The sequence below is a fragment of the Mus caroli genome, chromosome 14 (assembly GCF_900094665.2).
Source record: "Mus caroli chromosome 14, CAROLI_EIJ_v1.1, whole genome shotgun sequence".
NCBI lineage: Eukaryota > Metazoa > Chordata > Mammalia > Rodentia > Muridae > Mus > Mus caroli.
This window is the reverse complement of record NC_034583.1, coordinates 66,790,779-66,813,726: the sequence shown is the minus strand read 5'-3', so window position 1 is coordinate 66,813,726 and position 22,948 is coordinate 66,790,779. Positions and strand designations below refer to the sequence as shown.

Sequence of the window (22,948 nt, the reverse complement as noted above, 5' to 3'; positions counted from 1 at the left end):
GAAGGCTAGACTCCATCTCATGGTCCTTAAGTTCTTCACTGAATTGGAATTTCCTAGGTCTCCTCTAGGGTTTTGTCCTTGACATACTCTTCTCATTTAGTTACTAACTTTAGTCTCTTTAAATATTTATTTTCAATGAGTATTTTGCCTGCATGTATTATTATGTATGTTTATGCACAGAGCTTGTGCCTGGTACCTGTGGGGACCAGAAGAGGACATCAGATCTCCTGGAACTCGGGGTGCTTGTGAGCTATCATGGGTGCTGGGAGTTGAACCCAGGTTCTCTGCAAGAGCAACAAGTTCTCTTAGAGTATTTTTGTGGTTTTTTTACAAATGATTATTATTTAATGTGTATGGGTGTTTGCCTGTATGTAAGTCTGTGCCATATATATGTGCAGTGCCCTTGGAGGCCAGAAGAGGGCATCACATCTCTTGGAACTGTAGTTGCAGACAGTTGTGACTTAGCCATGTGGGAACTGGGAATAGGATTCTGGTCCTCTGGATGAGCAGCCAGTACTTTTAACCACTGAGCTGTTTCTCTACCTTTTTTTTAGGCTTCCCTTAAGTGCCTACTTTGTTTGTTTGTTTGGTTGGTTGGTTGGTTTTTTATACAGAGACAGGGTTTCTCTGTATAGCCCTGGCTGTCCTGGAACTCACTTTGTAGACCAGGCTGGCCTCAAACTCAGAAATCCGCCTGCTTCTGCCTCCCGAGTGCTGGGATTAAAGGCGTGCGCCACCACGACCGGCAAGTGCCTACTTACTTTTTAACTCATTGTACCCTACACTTTATGCATTTAAAATATATCATTATTGATTGTGTGTGTGTGTGTGTGTGTGTGTGTATACACATACATGTGTGTAGTGTATGCATATATGCAAACTCCAGCATCTGTATGTCCTTCTGAGACCAGTCTCCTGAGTGTTATATTCATACATGTAGCATTCCCCTTCACCAGTAAGTCTCAACCTGTGTGTTGCAGCCCCCACAGGGGTCACACACATACCAGATATTCTAAATATCAGATATTTACGTTATGATTCATAACAGTAGCAAAATTACTCTTAGGAAGTAGCAGTGAAATAATTTTATTGTTGAGGGTCACCACAGCATTTGAGGTACTGTATTAAGGGGTCACAGCATTAGGAAGGTTAAGAACCACTGCTCTTACCTGTCCCACGTGGCTGCCTATCATCTTAGCATACCTAAGCCCACTCTAGAATCCTGCTATATAATACTAAGTAAGCTACAGTCTTTATTTCTGAATATACATTCAGGAACAACTATGTAGTTTACAGACCCAATTATACAAAGATAATGTGAGCATTTGTTCATGGATTCACAATCTCAAAACTGTGACAGTAGTACATCAAACCAAGTATGGGACTCTTATGTAGAAGTCAATGTAACGTAAAGTGTGCCATGAGATCAGCCTGTGCTACAAGGTGAGTTTCAGGCTAACCTGGACTACATAGAAGGCTCTTGCAATAGGTAAAAAAAAATGTTTTGTTTTGTTTTTTTAATTTATTGAATTTGCAAGGTCATAGATGATCTGGCCCTCAAAACTGTGGTCAGATCATGAAGTTTCTACAACTTCCTCTCATCTATTGGTAGCAGCCTAAGAGACCACCTTCTGTTTTTCAAATAGAACAAGGGCAGTTTCATCTCCAGCTTCTACATGTGAACAAAGTCTTCAAGTGGCAGCCCCTTCCTACCATGCAGCTCTCAGTTCATGTGGCCATCTCTGACCCCTTGGGTGACATAATGTAGCCTTCCTCCCAGGGCAGCTTCCTAGTTACTAGCTGTCTCGGTCACTGGTCTCTTGCTGTGAAGAGACACCTTGACCAAGACAACTCCTATAAAAGAAAAGCATTTCGTTGAGGACTTGCTTACAGTTACAGTATCAGCATGGTGGGCAGCATGGCTGGCATTAGAGCAGTAGCTAAGAGGACAGTCTGATCCACGGTACGGAGGAGGGAAAGAGAGGTTGCTGGGCCTGGGGTGTACTTTTGAAACCTCAGAGCCACATACATCCTCCACGAAGGCCGCCCTCCTAATCCTTCTCAAATACTACTACTACTCTCTGATGGCTAAGCATTCAAATATATGAGCTTATGACGGCTCTTCTCACTCAGAGCGCCACACTTAACATGATAGTACTGTTTTATTCTTAACGCGTAAAACTACCTGTGTTGGTTATATCTGATGAATTGCTTGTGTGCTCACCAAGGAAAGGATGCTACGCCTGACTGCGTAAGAAATACTTGTTACATGACTAAATGTTACTTAAAATCTGTTTGTTTGGTTTTTTTTTTAATTGAGTCTTTATTTCATTTACATTTCCAATGCTATCCCAAAAGTCCCCCACACGCTCCCCCACCCACCCACTCCCACTTCTTGGCCCTGGCATTCCCCTGTACTGAGGCATATAAAGTTTGCAGGACCAATGGGCCTCTCTTTCCACTGATGGCCTACTAGGCCATCTTCTGATTCATATGCAGCTAGAAACATGAGCTCCGGGGGGGGGGGGGGGTTACGGGTTAGTTCATAATGTTGTTCCACTTATAGGCTTGCAGATCCCTTTAGCTCCTTGGGTGCTTTCTCTAGCTCCTCCATTGGGGGCCCTTTGATCCATCCAATAGCTGACTGTGAGCATCCACTTCTGTGGTTTTTTTTTAGTAGGCTGTCTGTTTTGTATTATGTGCAGGCCAGAGGAGTTCTGTTCCCCAGAGTGGAGTAACTTGCGTTTGTGAGCTACTTGAGGTGGGTTCTGAGAAGTGAAGTCTGGTCCTCTAGAACAACAGTGCATTTTCTTAACCACTGGGCCATCTTCCTAGCCCCTTAATTGATTTTTCTTAAGATTTTTTTTTTCTATTAGATCTGTGTTGGGGGCGGGTGGGGGTGCTACATGTGTGCAAGCACTTGTGGAGAGTCAGCCCCTCAGAGCTGGAGTTGGCAAGTGGGTGTGAGTTGCCTATTGTGGAACTGGGACCTTCTAGAAGTGCAGCAAGCTGTGACCCTGAGCTGTCTCTCCAGCCCTGTTTGTAATTTAGAATCTTTAGCCTTTTTACAGGCTCTGTGTATCCAAGCCTGGCCTTAAGTTTGAGATCCCCCTGCCTTGGTTACTTCATTGCTCGGATTATAGATGTATACCGGTCGGTGTACTACTATGTTCAGCTTAGTCTCTTTGATTTGATAATTCTATTAATAGGGCTTTCTTCTTTATTAAATCCTAACAGTTTTACCTTGCTGAGCCATCTCTCCATCCCCTCCCCTTAAAGTTAAATTTTCAATCTAAATAAATTATTTTTATAATAACATTTAGTGTTCATGTTACATACTATATACATGTGCTATTATGGTATAGTTGTAACCTTAATTGTTCCCCTGAAAGGCTCATATGTTTGAGGTTTGATTCCCCAAGTGGTATATTTTAGGTAGTAGACATTTAAGAAATGCAGCCTAGTAAAAGGTAGAGGAGGTCTTTGCCAAGGAAGATGTAACCTCAAAGGAGGTGGTGCAGCACCAGCCGTCCTTCCTCCCCTTTTCCACGTTGCAGCCATGCAGTGAGTGGTCCTGCCCTTCACTCAATTCCTCAGATGATGTCCAAGCTGATCATGTACTAAAACCTCTAGGATTGTGACTTAGATCTTTTTTCTTGTAAGTGAATGTGTGGTCTGTTTCTTATAGTAATGGAAAACTAGCACAGATTGACCAAAAACTACAGATGTCTATACTTGTTGAAATTAAAGTTAATACTAACTATACAGAGCAGAAATCCTCTCTGAGAGTCAGTGTTTTATATTACAAATACTATGGAGAAGAGTTCCCTTGTTAGTGTCTTTATTATTTACTATAAAACCAATGGCTTCTTAGCCAAGCTTCACAAGTTTGTATAATAACCCTTTAGGTAAACTTTGAGCATCTATTATGTAGCAACATCCAGGAATGAATGAATGAAGAAGATACTCATTGTCTGTGTTCTTCATGAACTACAGCTAAACTGTTAGCCTTTAAGACTTGCTTTTATTGTCTAGAATGATGCGGGTGTGTAGAGAAAACTTACTAGACAGCCCTCAGGAGGCTAGCGTGAGCAAGAAGTCTGTTGTTTTCTCCTACGGTCTGCTACACACATTAGTTTTGGAGGAGGTAGGTGTGGTATGGACAAATGCTATTGTTGACAGAATTTTCAGTTCTTATATAATAATGTTGAGTGCCATATGGCATTTTCCTGTAGCACATTAATTACTTGTGGCTCTTCTGTTTCTGTTATTAGTGCACGTTAGTTTAGCTGCTTTTTAAATATAAAACTTTAACTGTTTGGTTTTTTTTCATAATGTTATCCTATGGGATGACATTCATGGACTCTAGGCCATGTGCACTGTAAATGTGAATACATGGCAGTGGGGCGCCATTACTCAGACATAAAATAACCACCGGGAATCACGTTAGAGACGCAATGGACTTTTTATTACTATTTTGTCTTGAAATTTATCTTTTGGTTTTTCTCTATTACTATTTTTTCCTTCCTGAATTTTTATACAAATAAGTTGTTTATATTAGTTGATTTATGTTGTTATTTATTTTAATTTTGGAAGATTGAAGGTATTTGTCCATTAAGATGTACAATTAAATAAGCTCAAAGAGCTGGCAGGAAAAACACAAATGAGGATAATTCTAATTCTTTTGTGGGTATTTGAGAAAAGTTCTCATATTGTAGACCTAGTTGGCCTGAAACTTACTACGTATGTAGCCCATGCTGGCCTCATCCATGGCAGTTCTGCTAGCTGTTAGCTGTTAACATCTCCAAAAAGTTACCTGTAGAATTCTTAAATTATTTAATGAAAATAACTTTAATGGGGCTTTCTGAACAGTGGTACATATTATGCCTGTGCCCACATCTTGTATATGGACTTCACTAAGAATCAAGCTTAGCACACATCTTTCTTTTCTTTTTTTTCAAAGATTTATTTGTTTTATGTATATGAGTACACCATTGCTGTCTTCAGACACACCAGAAGAGGGCACCAGATCCCATTACAGATGGTTGTGAACCACCATGCAGTTGCTGGGAATTGACTTCAGGACCTCTGGAAGAGCAGTCAGTGCTCTTAACTGCTGAGGCATCTCTCCAGCCCCAGCGCAATCTTTCATATGAGCACCTGAGTTTGAATTGCTTTCAAGTGAGGTGATTTTTTCCTGAGTATTACAGTTCACAGATTCTTTTCCTTGTCTTCTGTTTTTCTCTCAGAGCTCCCATTTTGTCGTGTTGCTGGTTCCTGTTGCAGCCCTCTCCTTTTTCTGATTGGCTGCTTTTAATTCCTGTGAGCTAGGACTCCAGAGTGGATTCAGGACTGTAGAGGTTCTGAGTTGAGTGCTCAGAGCTGCCGTACTTGGCCTTGGAACATCTGTTTCGGTTTCTGAGATGGTTCTGGTGAAGGCGTGGTATCTAATAAGTCACAAAATGAAAGTAGGTTATCTCTGCTTAAGACCCTCCGTTAGAGTAACTTGGTCTTTGTGAGAAGAATATGTTTGTGCCGTCTTTCTGAAACTCCCCTATGTAATAAGGTATTGCTAATTAAATTTCCTGACATCTTTCCAAGTGCTTGGCTGGGAAGCTGAACCGTGCAAGAAAACGAACTCTTAATATTAAGCTGCTGATTTCCAGAGTTGATTTCTCTGTTGATAATTAAAATTTCTATCAAGGCCAAAGTAGGCAGCTTCAAAGTCTGTGTTTGTTTCGTCTTGGATGCCTGTGCTCAACCCCTGTGCCTCCTTTATGGTATAGGCAGACACTCCATTGTTGCAGACACTGCCTTCCCCATCTGAGGGCACTTTATAATCAGTCCAGTGAATATTTCTTTACCTGCTCCCCCCCCCAACACCCCCCCCGGCCCCCAGCTGCATTGTGAGCCTCCTTCTTTTGTGGGCACTGTCAGTATCTACAAAGCATAGGAAAGATAAGATTTCTTTGAAAGGCTTGGATAGTACAGGTTTTTTCAAGCTTTTGTGTAAGTATGTAAATCAGCTCAGGTCTTCAGAAAAATGTAGATTCCAGAACCAGCAGTGGAGGTTTACCTCAGGCCAGAGTTGGGTCACAGACAATGGGTCACAGACAATATGAAGAGTTTGATATAGGTGGTCCTTAGAGTGTGTTTTAAGAACTACTGGCATATGATATCTAAAATATAAAGAACTCTTAGCAAGGAGATATGCTTTTAAATAATATGCAGACACAAATATAACATTATTCTATGTGCCCTAATTTTTATTTCATCTGTAATCTAAACTATAGTCACATGCAACAGATTTTTCTTTCAACAAGGGACCATATATGCAATGGTCATCCCGTAAAATGATCACATTTGTTAAATGCTGTAGCTCTCTTAGCTGGTGAAGTACACTGATGTTCACACAAAATGAGTTGACAATATGCATCTCAGAAGTATCTATCCCATCACTAAGCACTGCAGGCAGGCGTGTATCAAGTATGTATGGGGTTAAGGTTGATAGAGGGCCCAGGCTGTTCTTGAACTCATTAGTCTCATGCCTAAGCCCTCTAAATGTTTGGAGTGCAGGTGCGCACCATTTTGCCAAGCTGGGAAGTTTTTAACCACTTCACCAACAGTACATCTGTGCCTTAAGAATGGCATTGGCCTATTACATACTTCTTCCCCAAAGACAACAGTTAGTAGAAGATTTGAGCAAAGGCAGAACATTGCAGGACTTTAAAAGGGCAGTGTCAGAGAATGTGTCTTGAAAGGTGTGCCTCCAGAAGTTGGATTTATAGTTTCTTCACAGGAAGGGTTCTGGGCAACTAGCAGAGTCTTGGATATGGATCTTTTTGAACCAAACAAATTCTATTCCAAGTGGTTGGGTTTCCCAGCCCAGTGTATATGTGAACCCATATACAATGCATCACTCAAATGCATCGGCCATCCCTTCAGTGCTCCTTGCTCCCGCAGCATTCCCCTTCCTCACTGCACAGACCAGGCTCGGTGCTTTCCTCCTCGGGGTGCTGGCTGGAGCAGCCCTTCACTTCGGAAGTTGAAGCCACTTGTCTAAAGTTTCGTTTCTACACATAGTAGGGCTTGCTTCACTCTCATTCTAGTTTTCTATCAGAAACAGTAGCTTAGTATGTGTTAATATAAATTAATATATATTGTCTAGAATAGTACAGTTTCCAGTATTACGCATTTTATTTTATCAGTTGTCATTACTTATGTGGTTTTTCATGTCAATTTAAAAACAATTTTTACCAAATTGATAAAACTCCAGTAAAAACCTTTGTATTTTCAAACCACAAACACGTGACAAAACCATTACATGCAGCGAGCTTCCTCTCCAGTGCTAATGCACTGTAAACAGATTGTAGATCAGTGGTCAGTGTCTGTTAACTGACAGCTTGTCCGTTAATACTGAACGTATTGAGTGGAGTCTAATTGAATAACATGATGGATTGTTGACATTTATGCTCACTTTGAAGTAGCTGAGGGACACTGGGTCCCTAGTGACTACTGCTGCAGTAGAGAGATGAGTAAGGTGCTTGAGGATCAAGGGAAGGCTTCTCTGGGAGTTGTGGCCCAAGATGTCATTGCCATGAGAGAAGAGGACAGGGGACTAACAAATGGCTTCTCAAGACACATCCTTAGAAGCTCTAGAAGGTTTAGTCTGCCTGACAACGCTTAGGTACTATGAGGCCCTGGGTCTCAAAATTAGTGCCACATGTCTGTTCACTGCACCCACACCTCTCTTCCCTTAGTCTGCTCTGCAGGCTTTTTCTTGTTTGTTCTAGCTCAGTTTCTCCACTGCTTCCTGATAGCCATGACCTTCATTTTCAAGTGAGCCCTTTGCTACAGATCCTCCAGTTTAACCCTGGCTCCCAATAGCTTAGTTTGGCATTCAGGACTTCTTTGGTCTCAATCCCATCCTTTTGTCTGTTCCTCCATTCTTCCTTCCTTCCTCCTAATTGTGTTCTTTTTTTTTCTCATTCTCTTTTACTGTCTCTTAAAACTTGTGAAATTTCCTTAACTGGCCACCTTCTCCTGTGTCTCTGTTCTCCCTGTCCCTCTTACATAGTAAATGCCTACTGAGGACATCATCCTTCTAAAACAAGCCTTTCCTTAGCGCTCCAGTCTTCCACCTTCTCCATGGTTTTGTTCACTTCCATTGAAGCTCTCCTCCATGGTCTTGTTGGCTTTCTAGACTCACCTCTGAGTTTGTTGAGAGCTAGGAAGGTGTGTGGAGTTACTAGAAATAGGGGCTGTGCTGGCTTGAAAGAAAATGGATGACCCATGAGTTCATAGGCAGTGGCTCTCCTAATAAGGAGAGGTGGTCGAGCTGGAATGGGTGTGCAGGAAGTGTGTCACTGTTTATTCCTGCTGCCTGCAGCTCAAGATGGAGAACTCTCAGCCCTCTCCAGCATCATTCCTGCCCATGCTCTGCCTTGCTTTCCGCCCTAACAATAATGGACTAAACTTTAGAAACTTAAGCCAGCCCCAGTTAAATGTTTTTCTTTGTAAGAGTTGCCTTGGTCATGATGTCTCTTTATAGCAATAGAACAATAAGACAGGTTTTTCTCAGAAGGAGAATGTGACTGATAAAGAGAAAGCACAAATCATATCTTAAGAGAAGTCTCAAGAGACACTTTATAGATTCCCTAGTGGTTCGAGTACTTGAGTATGGTAGAAAGGCAACTCCCAATTGTATGTATTGGGTAACATGGATCATTGATGAGAGCCCTGTGCTGGAAAGTCAAGAGGTGGGAAGTTGAGAGGAGAAGGAGAAATAGGGTTTAGACGATCCAATAAAAGAAATAGAAAAGGATAAGAAATCAAAGAACTAAATAAACATTTATAAGCGTATAAGAGTAGTGTCAAAGCCAAGAATAACACTGCCTTATATTTGTGAAGTACAAAAGTTTTGTTTACTGCTATTCTTCATAGTCCTGGTGGTGGTTTGGAGAAAATCTAACTAAATCAAGTACTTGCCATGTGTCTGTCTGGCGTGAAGTGCTGTAATTGTTCTTAGCAATATGCAATTAAGGCAATACTTCACTGTGAACTAGGATTTTGTATTTGTGGTGTTACATCATCAAAAGAGTATAATGTAACATTGAGTGAAATAGAAGCTTGTTGCTTGTAAGGGGTCTGTGAAGGATGGCAATATAAAATCATAAAAAGACAAAGGGGCTTGGATTTTCTTCCTTTACAGCTTTTATTTGTGATGAATTTGCATGGCAGTTTGTTGAACAGTAGGTAATTAATGTAAATGCTTCAGGCCAAGTCCAGATCCAGCATTTGTCTTTTGAAACTGTTTCTTGGGTGCTTATCTCCAGCTTTTCTTTTCATTCTTTAAAGTTTACTTGTAATTTAAAGAAAAAGTACAAAGTCCCCTTTTAGCCTTCTGTGTATCATGCCCTTGATGAAGAGAGCCAGAGACCATATGGCTAAAGCTCAGCCACAGAACAGGGGCTGTGGGGAGCCCCTTTGCCTATTTGCAGTACTTTTTGGCAGTCTTAGAGATTTCCCCATGTAATATCAGTATCCATGCCTCAACAGCTGGTCCTAAGTGGAGCTTTCTCCCTTGAAAGCTTGCCTACCTTCTCTAATTTTTTTTATCCCTGACTTGATTATGCTTTAGTTGGCATAAAAATCTCAAAAATGTTTAAATGGCATGCTAAAATTTACATTTTCTTTAAAGAAATTCATTTTGAAATCAGCCCCCATTATTGACCATATACTGCCAGATATTCCCCATCTATTCCAGCCTTTATATTTTCATGGAGTCACTAATGAGTTAGACACTTGCTATATTTGCTTAGTCACCATAGCAACAGTGTCTTGGTTAGTGTACACCTGGATAGCTTCCTGCAGTTTGACATGATGCACAGCCAATAATTCTGATTCCCACTCACAGGCAACTGGAATTTTGTAGGTGGTGCTTTTTAATTTACTGAAGAGATGTGTTTGATCCCACTGCTATATTGTGTTGGTACCCATCACATAGTCACAGGGTTGTAGAAGTTTTAATTTAGAAAAATGGTTCAGACTTGTGGTGGTATGTATATATCAAAGCAGCTACCTAAGATCAGCACTTTCCTCTCTGTAAACGCTTTATTTGACCTCTAACTTCAATATTTTTAGGAATCAGAGATTTGAGACTGCTTAATAACACAGGTACTTAACCTTAAAATTTTCAAATAATTCAGACTTCAGTGTCTTTGTTGTAGTTTGTTGTTGTTGAGACAAAGTCTCACTCTATAGCCTAGACAGCCCTCTCACTCACTATGTAATCCAGGCAAGCTTAGAACTCGTAGTCCTCTGAGGCCTATACTACGACACACAAAAAGCCTTTGGGCTTTTTTTGTTTTGTTTTGTTTTGTTTTGTTTTGTTTTATGTGTGTGAGTATTTGGCCTGCATGTGTGTGTGTGTGTGTGTGTGTGTGTGTGTGTGTGTGTGTGTGTGTGTGCGTGTGTGTGTGTGTGCGTGCGTGGTGCCCGTGGAGGTTAAAAGAGAGCATCAGATCCTCTGGGGATAGAGTTAATTGATGTTTATGAGCCACCGTGTTAGTGCTCAGAATCGAACCCAGGTCCTGCAAGAGCATCAAATGCTCTTAACGGTAAGCCATCCTTCACCCCCAGCCTTCAGAGTTTATTATTTATATACAGATGAAAACTGAAGGTACTTCTCATCGCAGCGATGCTTTGTGTCTTCCTTTGTCACATTTCTAGATCAACCTCCTTGAATCTGTTTACCTCCTTTTTTTTTTTTTTTTTTTTTTTACACATTTCCTATACTATTTTTGGATCTCACTATTCAACCCTAGTGGGACCCAATTGCTGGGATTAAAGTCTTCGTGGCATCGTTCCCATATGCACTTTAAATTTTACTTAGTTAACACTTAAACTTACACTTTCATGAAGCTTCCATTTTGTGTGTTTGTTTATGGGGCAGAGGCCATACAGAGGACTGTTCTCTACTCTGTGTTTACATAGACCTGGATTAGTTATAGACGGGCCGAAGACTATCAAAAAGAAATTGCTGGGCTAGAGATCCTCCCGTTAAATCTGTAACACTGAATAAACTGGTCATGGCAGTGCACGCCTCTGAAAGCAGGAGGATGAAGGTGACCTCAGCTCTGCAATATGCTCAAGGCCAGGCTAGGCCAAATGAGACCTAGCATTTAGTTCTTTTAAATAGTCTCTTTTCTGTTACATTCCTTATGTAGCAAGATGATTCGAGTTACAGCTCTCGTTTTACCTGCTGTGAGAAAAAGTACAATGAATATGGGTAGCTCTTAACACAGGTTCTAGCATGGAGTAAGAACTCTTTAAATGTCTGCCCTATTGGTTTCCCTCATCCTTGAATTGGCATTCTTAGGTAATATAGCCCTTGAGAGTTTTTATGGCAAGAAACATAGGAACTCATTAATCTTAGAAAGACTCCTAATTTACCTAATTATATATAGCCAAAGCTGTATGGAGATGGTAGTTGTTGGTTAGTGTCCAGAGAAATAGGTTGGTCCTGACATTAGGTGCTCATTTTCTATTCTAAGAATTCACAAGTTTTAATTTTTCTGTTCTTTGAACTTTCAACTAGAGTGGTTTCTCAGGGTTAGAATTTGGAAGATTTTATAGTTTCTAGTAAAATACAGCGACTCTTCCAGAATGGTTTTACAGTAACCTGGTTTGTTAGTGCTTCTTGCGTGGATACTCAAGCCAGAAGTCCGAGCTCAGTTATCTTGCTGCTATTGCTCTTACTCTTTATGCCCCAACTCACTTATGTCCCAGATTCTGTTAAATGTGTCTTCAAAATGACTATATTCAGTGTTCTTCGGGTTCACCGTAATGTAGCAGTTCTCAACCTATGGATTATGACCCCCAAGCTGATTGGAAAACAAGATATTTACATCAGGATTCATAACAGTAACAAAATGATGAAGTAGCAGTGAAAATGTTATGGTTGGGGGTTGGGGAGCTGTATTAAAGGTTGCAGCATTAGGAGAGTTGAGAAACCATTGTCATAATGGAAACAATATACTTTCCTCTGAATTCATGCAGTAGCCTCCCCAGTGCCGGCCTCACACTCACCCATTAACAGGGGCCCTGGAATTTAGACTTCCTTTAGGAAACTAAAGTAATTGTGGGTGGGCCATGCATAGGAGCCCACAGTTTTGTTCTGTGTGCCTACTCCCGACTTTTATCTCATCACCTCTGTAAATTGGAACACTACTACAGGCAAGACAGGCATGTTCAGTATTCTTTCTTCTGGCTTTGGCCAAAACTGTAACTAAATTTATTTTCCCATTCTAAAATACATGTAGATGAGGTTTTGAACACAGAGAGCTAGTCCACAATGACCAAGAGCCGAAGAGATAACGCTTGTGTGGTATGAACTACAGTCAGGGAAGCAGAAGGAGTTGTTGTTGTTGTTCGGGGTTTTGTTTTGAATTAGGTCTATCTGTATATGGTATGTGCACATTAGTACAGGTGCCATGGAGACCTGAGGGTGTCAGATTCCGTAGAGCTGGTGTTACAGGTGACTATTAGCTGCCCATGGCTAGTAACCAAAGCCGGGTTCTCTCCAAGCACAGTGTGCACTCTTGATGCTATGCTTAGTATGTGCTAAGCCAGCTCTCTAGCTCCCAGAGCGCCGCTTTGTTTTCTTTGGTTTTTGTTTTTAATGTACATTAGTGTTTTGCCTGCATGTGTGTCTGTGTAAGAGTATCAGGTCCCCTAGAACTGGAATCACAGACAGTTTTGAGCCTAAATGTGCGTGCTGGGATTTGAACCTGGGTCTTCTGGAAGAGCAGAGTAAGTAGTTAGTGCTCTTAACTGTTGAACCATCTCTCCAGCATCCAGAGAACTGTTTTTTTTTTTTTTTTTTTAAGATTTATTTATTTATTATATGTAAGTACACTGTAGCTGTCTTCAGACACTCCAGAAGAGGGCGCCAGATCTCGTTACGGATGGTTGTGAGCCACCATGTGGTTGCTGGGATTTGAACTCTGGACCTTCGGAAGAGCAGTCGGGTGCTCTTACCCTCTGAGCCATCTCGCCAGCCCCCAGAGAACTGTTTTTAAAGCACACATTTATTTATTGTTTTGCTTTAAGTTTCTGGTTTTCTGGGCTCAGCATTTAATGGCACATATTACCCTCCAAAAGACCAGAAATCATTTCCCAGCATCCACTTGGGGCAGCCCATAATTGCCTAACATCACCTCCAGAGGATTTGATACCCTCTTCTAGCCTGCATGTACCCATGCAGACACATATAAATTTAAAATTAAATAAGATATTTGACTATATAAAATCATAATTTGATAAACAAGTATGGTTCGTGACTCCCATAGCATTTATAAACTTGTGTTCAAGCACTTTCTTTGTGACTAGAGGGCAGAAAACTTGTTTCCCCTCCTGACCTTCTAATGTGCATTAGAACTCTACCAGTGTACATGTGAATTACTTGTCCTGTTTCAGGAATCCATGCCAAGATCTGTTATGTAGCTTATTAAACAAAGGAGGTTCTTATGCCAAGTATGGTGGCACACCTTGAATCCCAGCTTTTGGGAGGCAGAAACATGTGGGTCTTATGAGTTCGAGGCCAGGCAAGTCTACATAATGAGACCTTTTCCCAAGAAACAGACAAGCAAAGGACTATTGTATTCCTGATTACAGTTTCTTGGAAATAACATTGTACTTTTTAATGTTCTGAAAAAGATAAGACTATGTCTTAGACATAGTCAGGACACTTCTCCTCGTTCAGCCTAACACGTTTGTATATCGTTGGCGGCTTGCTTTGTGAACTGAGTATTTGCAAATTACATTCTATTGAAAAACCCAGATAATCCTTGTTTTGATGTTGAAAATGTGTTGAAGCCAGCGTGTTTAATTTAGAGCATTGTTAATAATAAAATAGAGTTGCAAATTGTTCTGGCACATCATGAGATAATGTTAAATGAATTAGTTAGTGTTAAATAAAAAAGCCTGTTAAACTATTTTAAACTATTCATGGTTAATGAAAATATTTTAAGATTAAGTTCTTTTGAAATGCATTGTGTTTTCAGTCCATAGATTAACCTTTTGAATTTTGAGTCATAGAGTGTCCTCTTTTAATTAAAACAAAACTCTGGGAATTGATGTTCTTAATGTATAATAGAAAGGTTGAATTTTTTGTATGAGTGCTTTATTTAAAAGAAAACAACAATCTGTTCCTTTATTTAAAATTTTTGATGCCTTGAGAATCAATGTGGCATAACTCTCTGATGATGAAATTCTAATCTCTTCCCGTCTTTCATGTAGTTCTATGTTTTAAAAAATCCAGAGAAGTGGTTCCGCAGCTTTGAGCACATACTGCTCGGTTCCCAGCACCCATACTGTGTTGCTCAGAACCACTCAGGATCCAGCCTCATGCAGTCCAGTGCCTTCTCTTGACCTCCTCGGGCACCCACATACTTGCAAAATACACGCATGGAGACAACATATATACACATAAATCAAAATGAACCTTTTTAAAAGAACTACAATGCATAAGCTGTTTCTAACGTGGTTTTTGGTTTCTTGGCTATATGCACCGCATCCATTAATTCCTCAGAGGCCTCGCTGTGTTACATTCTTGAGTGCATCTCTCAGTGAGATTCATAAGTGATAAGCCCAGGTATTTTTCCAAAAATACTTTTATTATTTCATGCTTAAACTTCAATTATAAGTTAGCCAGATATGGCAGGCAATTTTCTTAAGTATGTTACATTTTGTATTCTGATGCCCTGCTGATGAAAAGTCTAAAGGTACAGTGATACCTTTGTGTCTTTAAAAATAGTCACTTTTGAGAGCTGTACTTTTCCCCTCTCAAAGCAGATTTTTGAATTTACTTTGCTTATAAACCAAATGCATTAATTTTTAAGGAACAATTTTAGTATACAAATTAGGACACAGTAAATCACTGCTTAAAGTTATAGGTACTTGTGGAGTAGTGTCTTCATGTTATATGTGGGATCCGGTGTTTGTTTTGTTTTCTAGAGACAGTATTTTCAGTTACATTTAATTCAAACAGAGTTCTGCAGCGTCGTAGACCAGTGCTGGCCAGTAGAGGTTTCTATGGTGACAAGAGTGTTTTCAGCACCAATGTCTGATAAAGTAGCCACTAGTCACTTTACACTGAATGTTGATGGGACTTTTTATACATCTGTATTTCTTTCCAGGTTAGTGGAAGCTTTGGATTGGTGAATTGTAGACAATAGTAATTTCAGACAGCTTGTTTGTCTTGCAGAAATTGGTTTAACCAAGCAGCATAGTTTCACAACTATGTTGAGGACTATAGCAACTTAACTTGTACATTTAGTTTATGGAGATAGTTTTTACCTTATAGTCGTTGTTGTTTTAGTCTTCCTAAGTGTTTGGCTAAAGCTGCTGTGGTATTCTGAGCTTACTTGCTTATATATGATTTGTAATATGTAACCACATATTACAGTGGATTAACAATGCCTTCTGTTTTTCAGATTGCAAATAGAAGAATCTTCCAAACCTGTAAGGCTCTCACAACAGCTGGACAAAGTTGTAACAACCAACTACAAGCCTGTTGCTAACCATCAGTACAATGTGAGTCTTCTGCTTGTTTTTCATCAGCATCCTGTTCCTCTCAGTGCCACTTGCAGCTTGCTGTGTGACCCATGCTAAGCATAGCTGTGTGGGAGAAGGGAGCCACTTTCCTAATTGCTCTTGATCAGGTTTTACAAAGTGATAATGGTATTTTCTCAATGTTTCTAATCACAGAATATTCATAAATATAAATTTGCTACGTTTTTGTTTTCTGTATCTCTATGGTTTGTTTACCATACCAGTTTTAATATGCCAACAAATCTTTAAAGATCATATATAAATATGTACAACTATGTGTCAGTTTCTTAAAATTATTTGGAAATGTTAAGGTTCTGGAACAGTGGTGGTTGTCCTCACGAGTTATCAAGATCATGCTGCTTCACTTGAGGTGTCACAGCATCTTTATGGTCCTCCACTACTATGCCAAGTGAGGACTGCCAGTGTTCTTAAACCTTTGTTAAGTAAATGTATAGACAGTGTATGCTAGGGATGTAAATTGTCTTATGTATGTAAGCACATTATATTCTGGTTACTTTTGTGAGTTCTTCGTTAAAATGGCTTGTCTTCTTCGTTCCTGCCTTTTGAACTGTAACTACTACTATTACCCACGAGAGTGAAATTGATCGGTCCAAGTATTGAGACCAGCAGTCTGCCTTAGGACGTGTACTGACTAGTTTGATGTCCGCTTGCTAGAAGGGAGAGTCAGTTGAGAAGCAGGAGCTTCATGTGGGAAAATGCCCCCAACTAGACTAGCCTGTGGGCAAGTGTGTGGTGTGTCTTCTTGAGGTATGGTGTGGGAGGGCCCAGCACTGGCAGTGCTGGTCCTGTGCTGGACGTCCTGAGTGCTCTAAGAAGGCAGGCTGCGCAAGTCATGGGGAACAAGCCAGTAAGCACCACCTCAGTGGTCTCCTCAGGAGGCTCTGCCCCGAGTTCTTGGATGATGCACTGCAGTTTGTAAAATGAAATAAACCCTTTCCTCCCCAAGTTGCTTAGGGTCCTGGTGTTCTGTGTTTTATCACAGCAATAGAAACTCCCAACTGAGAGAGGAGCCAAATGTTTAACTACTGTGTATGTTGCCGTGGAATACCAACAGTGCTTAAAAAGCCTGGCGAAATGTGATGTGTTCCTAAAGATAAAAGGAAGTCTGAATAACAGTTGATAAATAGGTGTTGCCTAATTTCATTTGGTCTAAGTTTGGAGAAAAATAATAAAACCTCTATATAAAACGGGTCTTACGTCCAGGCAGTGGTGGTGCACGCCTTTAATCCCAGCACTTGGTAGGCAGAGGCAGGAGGATTTCTGAGTTTGAGGACAGCCTGGTCTACAGAGTGAGTTCCAGGACAGCCAAGGCTACACAGAGAAACCCTGTCTTGAAAAGAAAAAAAAAAAAAAAAAGATGGGCCTTACACACACAGATTTAAGTGCCCACAGAGTGGTGTCTGGGTTCCTTGTACTTATTTTGTATGAGATAGCAGCTGTCTAAAGGGTAAACCACATGTCTTCAGTGAGCAGAAGACTCCAATCCATTCATATGTTACAGTTTACCACACTATCTGGTTTAAAGGAGGCAGGAGGCTATTAACTGTGTAACCCCTTGGTTATGCTTTAGGGAGAGAAAACTAAAGAGGGCCAGGGGGCTAAGTGCAGTCAGCAGCTTAGGTAATCGTTTCTCTGTTGTCTGTGGTTTAAGACAAGTAGATAAAAGACAGCTTCTTTGTCCTCTTTTCTTCTTTTCTGTTTGTTTCCATTCTTAGCCCAGAATACTGTCTGTCATGTGTGGTGCTAGAATAAAATACATTCTAAAAATGTATAAGTTGCTGATTTTGTGCTAAAACCATAGAATGTATTTAAGAGCTATAGTTTTAAGAGTCCTAGACAATACGATGTGTACTGTCTATACATGTTCAAAACACTCTATACAGGACTCCATATGCAGCTTTCTGGGGCTGTCTGAGAAAGGAAAATAACATAATAGGCTTGTGTTGGTTTTGGCCCTTTTCTTCATTGGCATGCTCTTCCTGTGGTTCGAGAATGGGCCTTTGTCCTCCTCTTAGGGACCAGGTGTATATGTAGAGTTTTTACACTGGTATGTTTTTATCACAGTAAAGGTGGGACAGCGCATCTTTCCCATAGGTTACAAAGAGATAGGTGCTTTTGGGGAAGGAGGGTGTCTATGAAAAGTTTTTTTTTTTCCTTTGGGCCTGACAATCACATTTCTAAAATTTATAATAGTAAGACAAGATATACAGTAATGGTTCTCTCTTCTGCTTAAGACGGAAAAACATTGAAAATGAAATTGAGAATTGAAGATTGGTTGAAAGTTTTAAGTTTTTAATCTAGATAGTAGGATCTAATATGAATTTACTCAAATTTTCTTCTTCACAAATCCTTTGGCTTGCTGGAATTGTGGCAGTGCGGATGTGTTATCTGAAAAACAGTTAGGCAGTCAGGTTCTCTTCTGGGGGCAGGAAGGGAAGAGAGCTGGGGAAGTGTCAGCTAGCCATGTCAGGGCTGTCTTCTGAGTCCCCTGGTGACCCACCTTCCTGAGCTGTCACCTCTTACTGTTCTCTGCTTGTGCCCTCCTTAGATCCCAAGTAGAGGCGTGGTGAACAGTTCCTTTGAAGTACGGAGCACAGCTTTCTGTAGTATTCACCACCATTTTCCCCCTTACTTCCATTGCAAATGCCCCCTGTGCGGCTACAGACCATTAGTCCTAAGATGAAAGGCAGATCCCTCTAGGAGGATTGAAGCCAGTGCTTTGGTAGTAGGGCAGTTCAGACCTCTGCCTAGGTCATTTTCTGAGTGACATTAACACTCAGCCTGGCATGTAGAGCCTTATGTTTCAAATGCTTCCATATTGTGTTCTACTAAGTTAGTACAAGCTCATTCGGACACCTGCTTTAACAGTCTCTTCACATTAAGTGACATTTCGCCTTATAGTACCAGTTGTAAGAATTGCCAGTTTATTGTATAAAACCTTGCTAATTTATCCGAAAAAAACATTAATTTTTAAGATATTGAGAAATCAACATGGTTTAAAATAAACAGTTTAGAGGTCACATAGTAAAACGTTTAATAAAATTCAAATCAATATAATATTGAAATACTTTCATAGGTTTGTAGAGTAGTGTATCATGTGACTCGGTGATTCATTTTAATGGTTGAGGTTTTAAAAGGAAAGAGCACAATTAACATGCATACAAAATACATAGTCCCACCTTTTATCTTATTTTATTTTATTTTATTTTTGGCAGCATTAAGGGATTCCCTATGATAGACAAGGTGGTTACAACTGAGAGCATCCCAGCCCTGCCACTGCTTAGATCAATAGTAAACATGGTGCATTTACTGCCAGAAAATGCCTGCCACATGCAGCACTCCTGTGCCTGTGTGCCATCCTTACGTGGCTTTTTTATGCAAGAGTAGGAATTGTAACCATGGAGCAGTTCAGTACAGTCTCACATTATCAGCTTCTTGCCTTTGGTACTAAACCCAGGCCTTAAAACCTAGGTTGTAAATATATGTGAATAAGAAAGTGGAAAAACTGACACTCCTGCTCTACAATAATTTATCCGTCACACCCTGATAAATTAATCAGATCTGACAAGAACGTGGCTCTTTTCAAAATAGAAACCATCAGTCCCACCTTAAGTGTGGCTGCCATTCTCCACCTGATTGGTGACTCGGTTGTCAGGTTTAAGAACTGAAATGACTCCAGGGTCTTTTTATGTTTTTTCAGAGTTCTGAGATTGCCGCCTGAGCCACAGCACAGCTGTGTACCACAGGTCAAAATTGACCTTAAATATTACAATCTTTTCCTTTCTTTCCTTTATTCTTAAAGCAAAAAGGAAGTAGAGAATTGGCTTTCAGATATTTTATCAGTACAAAGTGGGAGGCCATGGTCCTGAGAGGGAAGCAGGTTAGCTACCAGATCTGCTGGTAGAAAAGAAAAGGAGAAGAGGAAACCTTTCCCTCCCGCCTCCATTTTTCTATTGTCAGAGGGGCGGCCGGAGGGAGGGTTGTTGCCAGTGTAAACTTTGTAAGTTTGCCATACTGTTGAAAACTAAGTGTCCTGAACATGAAGACAGATCACTGTTTTTTTCTTTCTAGATCACTGTATTTTGAAAGCAAAGAATAGATTGTTTGTTTTCTGGAGGAGAGAGGTTCTATTTGTGAGTGTTCTTGTATGTCTGTACATTTGAAAGCCAGAGCTCAGAATTGACTATCAGTTACTTTGTATGTTCTGCAAGACAGGTTCCTAGACTGAACCTTCAGCTCACTGATTCAGCTAGACCGACTGGCCAGCAAGCCCTCCATTTCTAAATTCAGTTCCTCATTTTCTAGAATAATATATAATTTTATATCTATTTTAATTTTTAAAATTTTATGTGCAGCTCATAATATGACTGTAGGATAATAATTCATAACTTATTAAAATAAATGTGTGATTTAGACGTTAAATTTTTTTGCTTGTAGAGATGTTTATCAAAAAGTACAATCAGGCCGGGCATGATGTTACACACTTTTAATCCCAGAACTCACTCTTAAGACAGATCTTAAGATCTCTGAGTTCAAGCCCAGCCTGTGCTACATTGCACAGTAAGTTCCAGGCCAGCCAGGGCTACTTAGTTAAACCCTGTGTTTAAAAAAATAGAAAAGTATAGTTAGGGGCTGGCTATGTACCTTGTTCACTAAAGTGTTTGCATAGCAAACAAGAAGCCCTGAGTTTGAACACCAGCACTGTGTAAAATTGATCATGGGGGGCTGGTGAGATGGCTCAGTGGGTAAGAGCACCCGACTGCTCTTCCGAAGGTCCAGAGTTCAAATCCCAGCAACCACATGGTGGCTCACAACCATCCGTAACGAGATCTGGCGCCCTCTTCTGGAGTGTCTGAAGACAGCTACAGTGTACTTACATATAATAAATAAATAAATCTTTAAAAAAAAAAAAATTGATCATGGGCTGTATATGCCTGTAATCCCAGCATGCTCCAGGTGAAAACAAATGGAAGGTCAGAAGGTCAAGGTCATCCTCGGCTGGGTAGCAAGTTTGGAGCCCGTCTAGGCCACATAGAACCCTGTCTAAAATACGCACTTGAGTAAAATTACCATGTGTAAGTAAGGTTCCTGCCAACCCCTCACCTCTGAGTCAAAGTAGAGGTGCCATTGTGTGGTGGACTTGGGTCACTGCCAGCCTGGGACTTTCACATGTCCTCTCTGGTTTCATAAAGAACTGTCCTTTGCTGTCTAGATGGTGATTGATTCTCAATGTAGCTTATATGGTAGAGTCACCCAGAAGGATGAGGGAAATGACTTCAGATCAAATGTGGATTGTGTTTTAAGCTCCTGGGTTATTCTAGTTTGCAGCCACCAATCTAAAGACAAGAACTTTTTATAGTTGTCTGCCATCTGTTGAGAAGGGAATAGGGTTTTGCAATGGCACCAGGAGACAGAATCTAGTAAATTTAAGCTGTATCTAATTGTCTTTGTTACCATCCCTCCCCTCTTGTTCTGGGTTTAAGAAAGGGCTTTTTATCTAGCTTTTGGTAATAGAGAAACTAAGAAAAGCTAACTGGAAAGCACTCATTGAAATAATAGGGCTGTTACATAAAACCTTCAGGTGACATCCTCCTCCCGGGAACCAGGAAGACATTTATGTTTATACATAGTCCTTTCCTTCTGTGAGGCAGCCAGCCACGAGTCTCAGGAACTAAGGTTGTTGAGCTTTGAGTTTTTCAAAGTTAGGTGCATAAATTTTTAATTTTGCTCATTAAAATAGATGCCTGTGGGACTATATCATAAGGGCTTTTCAGCGATATTTCCTTGCCATGGTTTAATATAAGAATAGTACATGCCTTGTCCTTTTGAATTTGCATACCAAGGACTGGCCTGCTCTAAAGAATTACTTTTCTCCCAAGAGATGATGACACACTAATCAGAAATAGAAGCATTGACAAAGGAGAGAGGGAAGTAATCTTTTCGCAAGGATTTAAAACGCAAAACCATGATAGTCAAGGCTGTCACAGTCACTTCAGATGCTGGAACAAAAGCCTCACAAAGACTGCCTTGACAAAACAATCAGAGTAGTTCTGCAAACAACAGTCTAGAAATTTACAGACATCTGAATTATAATATTTTAATTGGCAGTGGGTGGCATTTATAATTTTAGTCAGTGATTAAGGTCTCAGTAGTAACAGTTGAACATGTCTATACTACATCCACTGTAGAATCTTGAGTAACTTGTTTTCTTGAGAAAATTAATTTTGTCTGATAAATTTGGAGAATATAAACATTTCTAACTGGAGACTAAGTGTTGGCTCTGCAGTGATCTGGTCCATGGAGGCAGATAAAAGATCAGTACATAAAATTCACATAACATATCTATCAATTACTTCAGTTCTAGTAATAGTAATTTATGCATTATCTTGGCTGCTAATGCACTGCCTGTCTGGCTGTTGTACACAGCGTCCCCTTCATTTCCCAAGTTCATGAGTGAGAAGCTCAAGGAGAAGAAGCGACAGAACCTCAAAGCAGTCTTCTCCTAGGTACAGTGGTTCATAGTATTAGCAGTTAGTTTGTATAGCCTTATCTATAGTGTTAAATTGAGTAAAATACTAAAGGTACCGTTTTTATACTTTGTAGCTTTAAAAAGGAGCAGTTACTTCAAGGCCTTAGCTTTGTCCTAAGTACACTATTAGGATCAGTAGGGCTGAAGAGGTGCAGAGACTGCCTGCTCTGCCAGAGGACTTAGGTTTGATTTCCAGTACCCCATGGTAGGCTCCCAACTCTCTGTAACTCCAGTCCCAGGGGATTCATTGCCCTCTTCTGGCCTTCATGAGCACCAGGCACACACGTGATGCATACACATACATTTATACAAAACACCTACTGTACACATAAAAACAACAGCAACAGCATTAGGTACTGATAGCTTGGTGTATTAGGTCTCTTTTCTATTGCATGAACACTGGGACGACCTGGCTGATAATACCACAGAAGAGAATTTGGATTATGAACCTGTCTTAGATGTTACCAAAGCAGATTTAGCTGATTTATTTTAAAACAGTCTTCATCCATAGTATGAACTCCAAGAATAGTAAGGATTCTGTTATCCTTTAAGAATGTAGGGCTAAATTTCTATACCTAAAAGCTCTCTAGTGAGGACTGATTTTTCATTTTCATTGTGGCTGCTTTAAATACCTGGGTTTTCAGATTTGGTTTGGTGACTGGGGGTTTTGTGTTGCTTTAAGCCTGTAGCTCTTGCTCTTCTGTACCTGAGGATGGCCTCGATCTGCTGAGGATAAGCAGTTGCTGCCCTGCCCTGTATGCATTTCCCTTTACAAAAAAAAAA

The 22,948-nt window shown here is 40.3% G+C and overlaps 1 protein-coding gene across 1 annotated transcript in view; it reads left to right on the top strand.

Moving 5' to 3' along the window:
* The window catches only part of Gtf2f2 (general transcription factor IIF subunit 2), a 111,380-nt gene that overhangs the window by 72,738 nt on the left and 15,694 nt on the right, over window positions 1-22,948 (top strand). Inside the window, exon 6 of the mRNA XM_021181786.2 lies at window positions 15,498-15,597. Within this exon, the coding sequence (XP_021037445.1) occupies window positions 15,498-15,597 (100 nt within the window). The remainder of the gene's footprint in view (window positions 1-15,497; window positions 15,598-22,948) is intronic.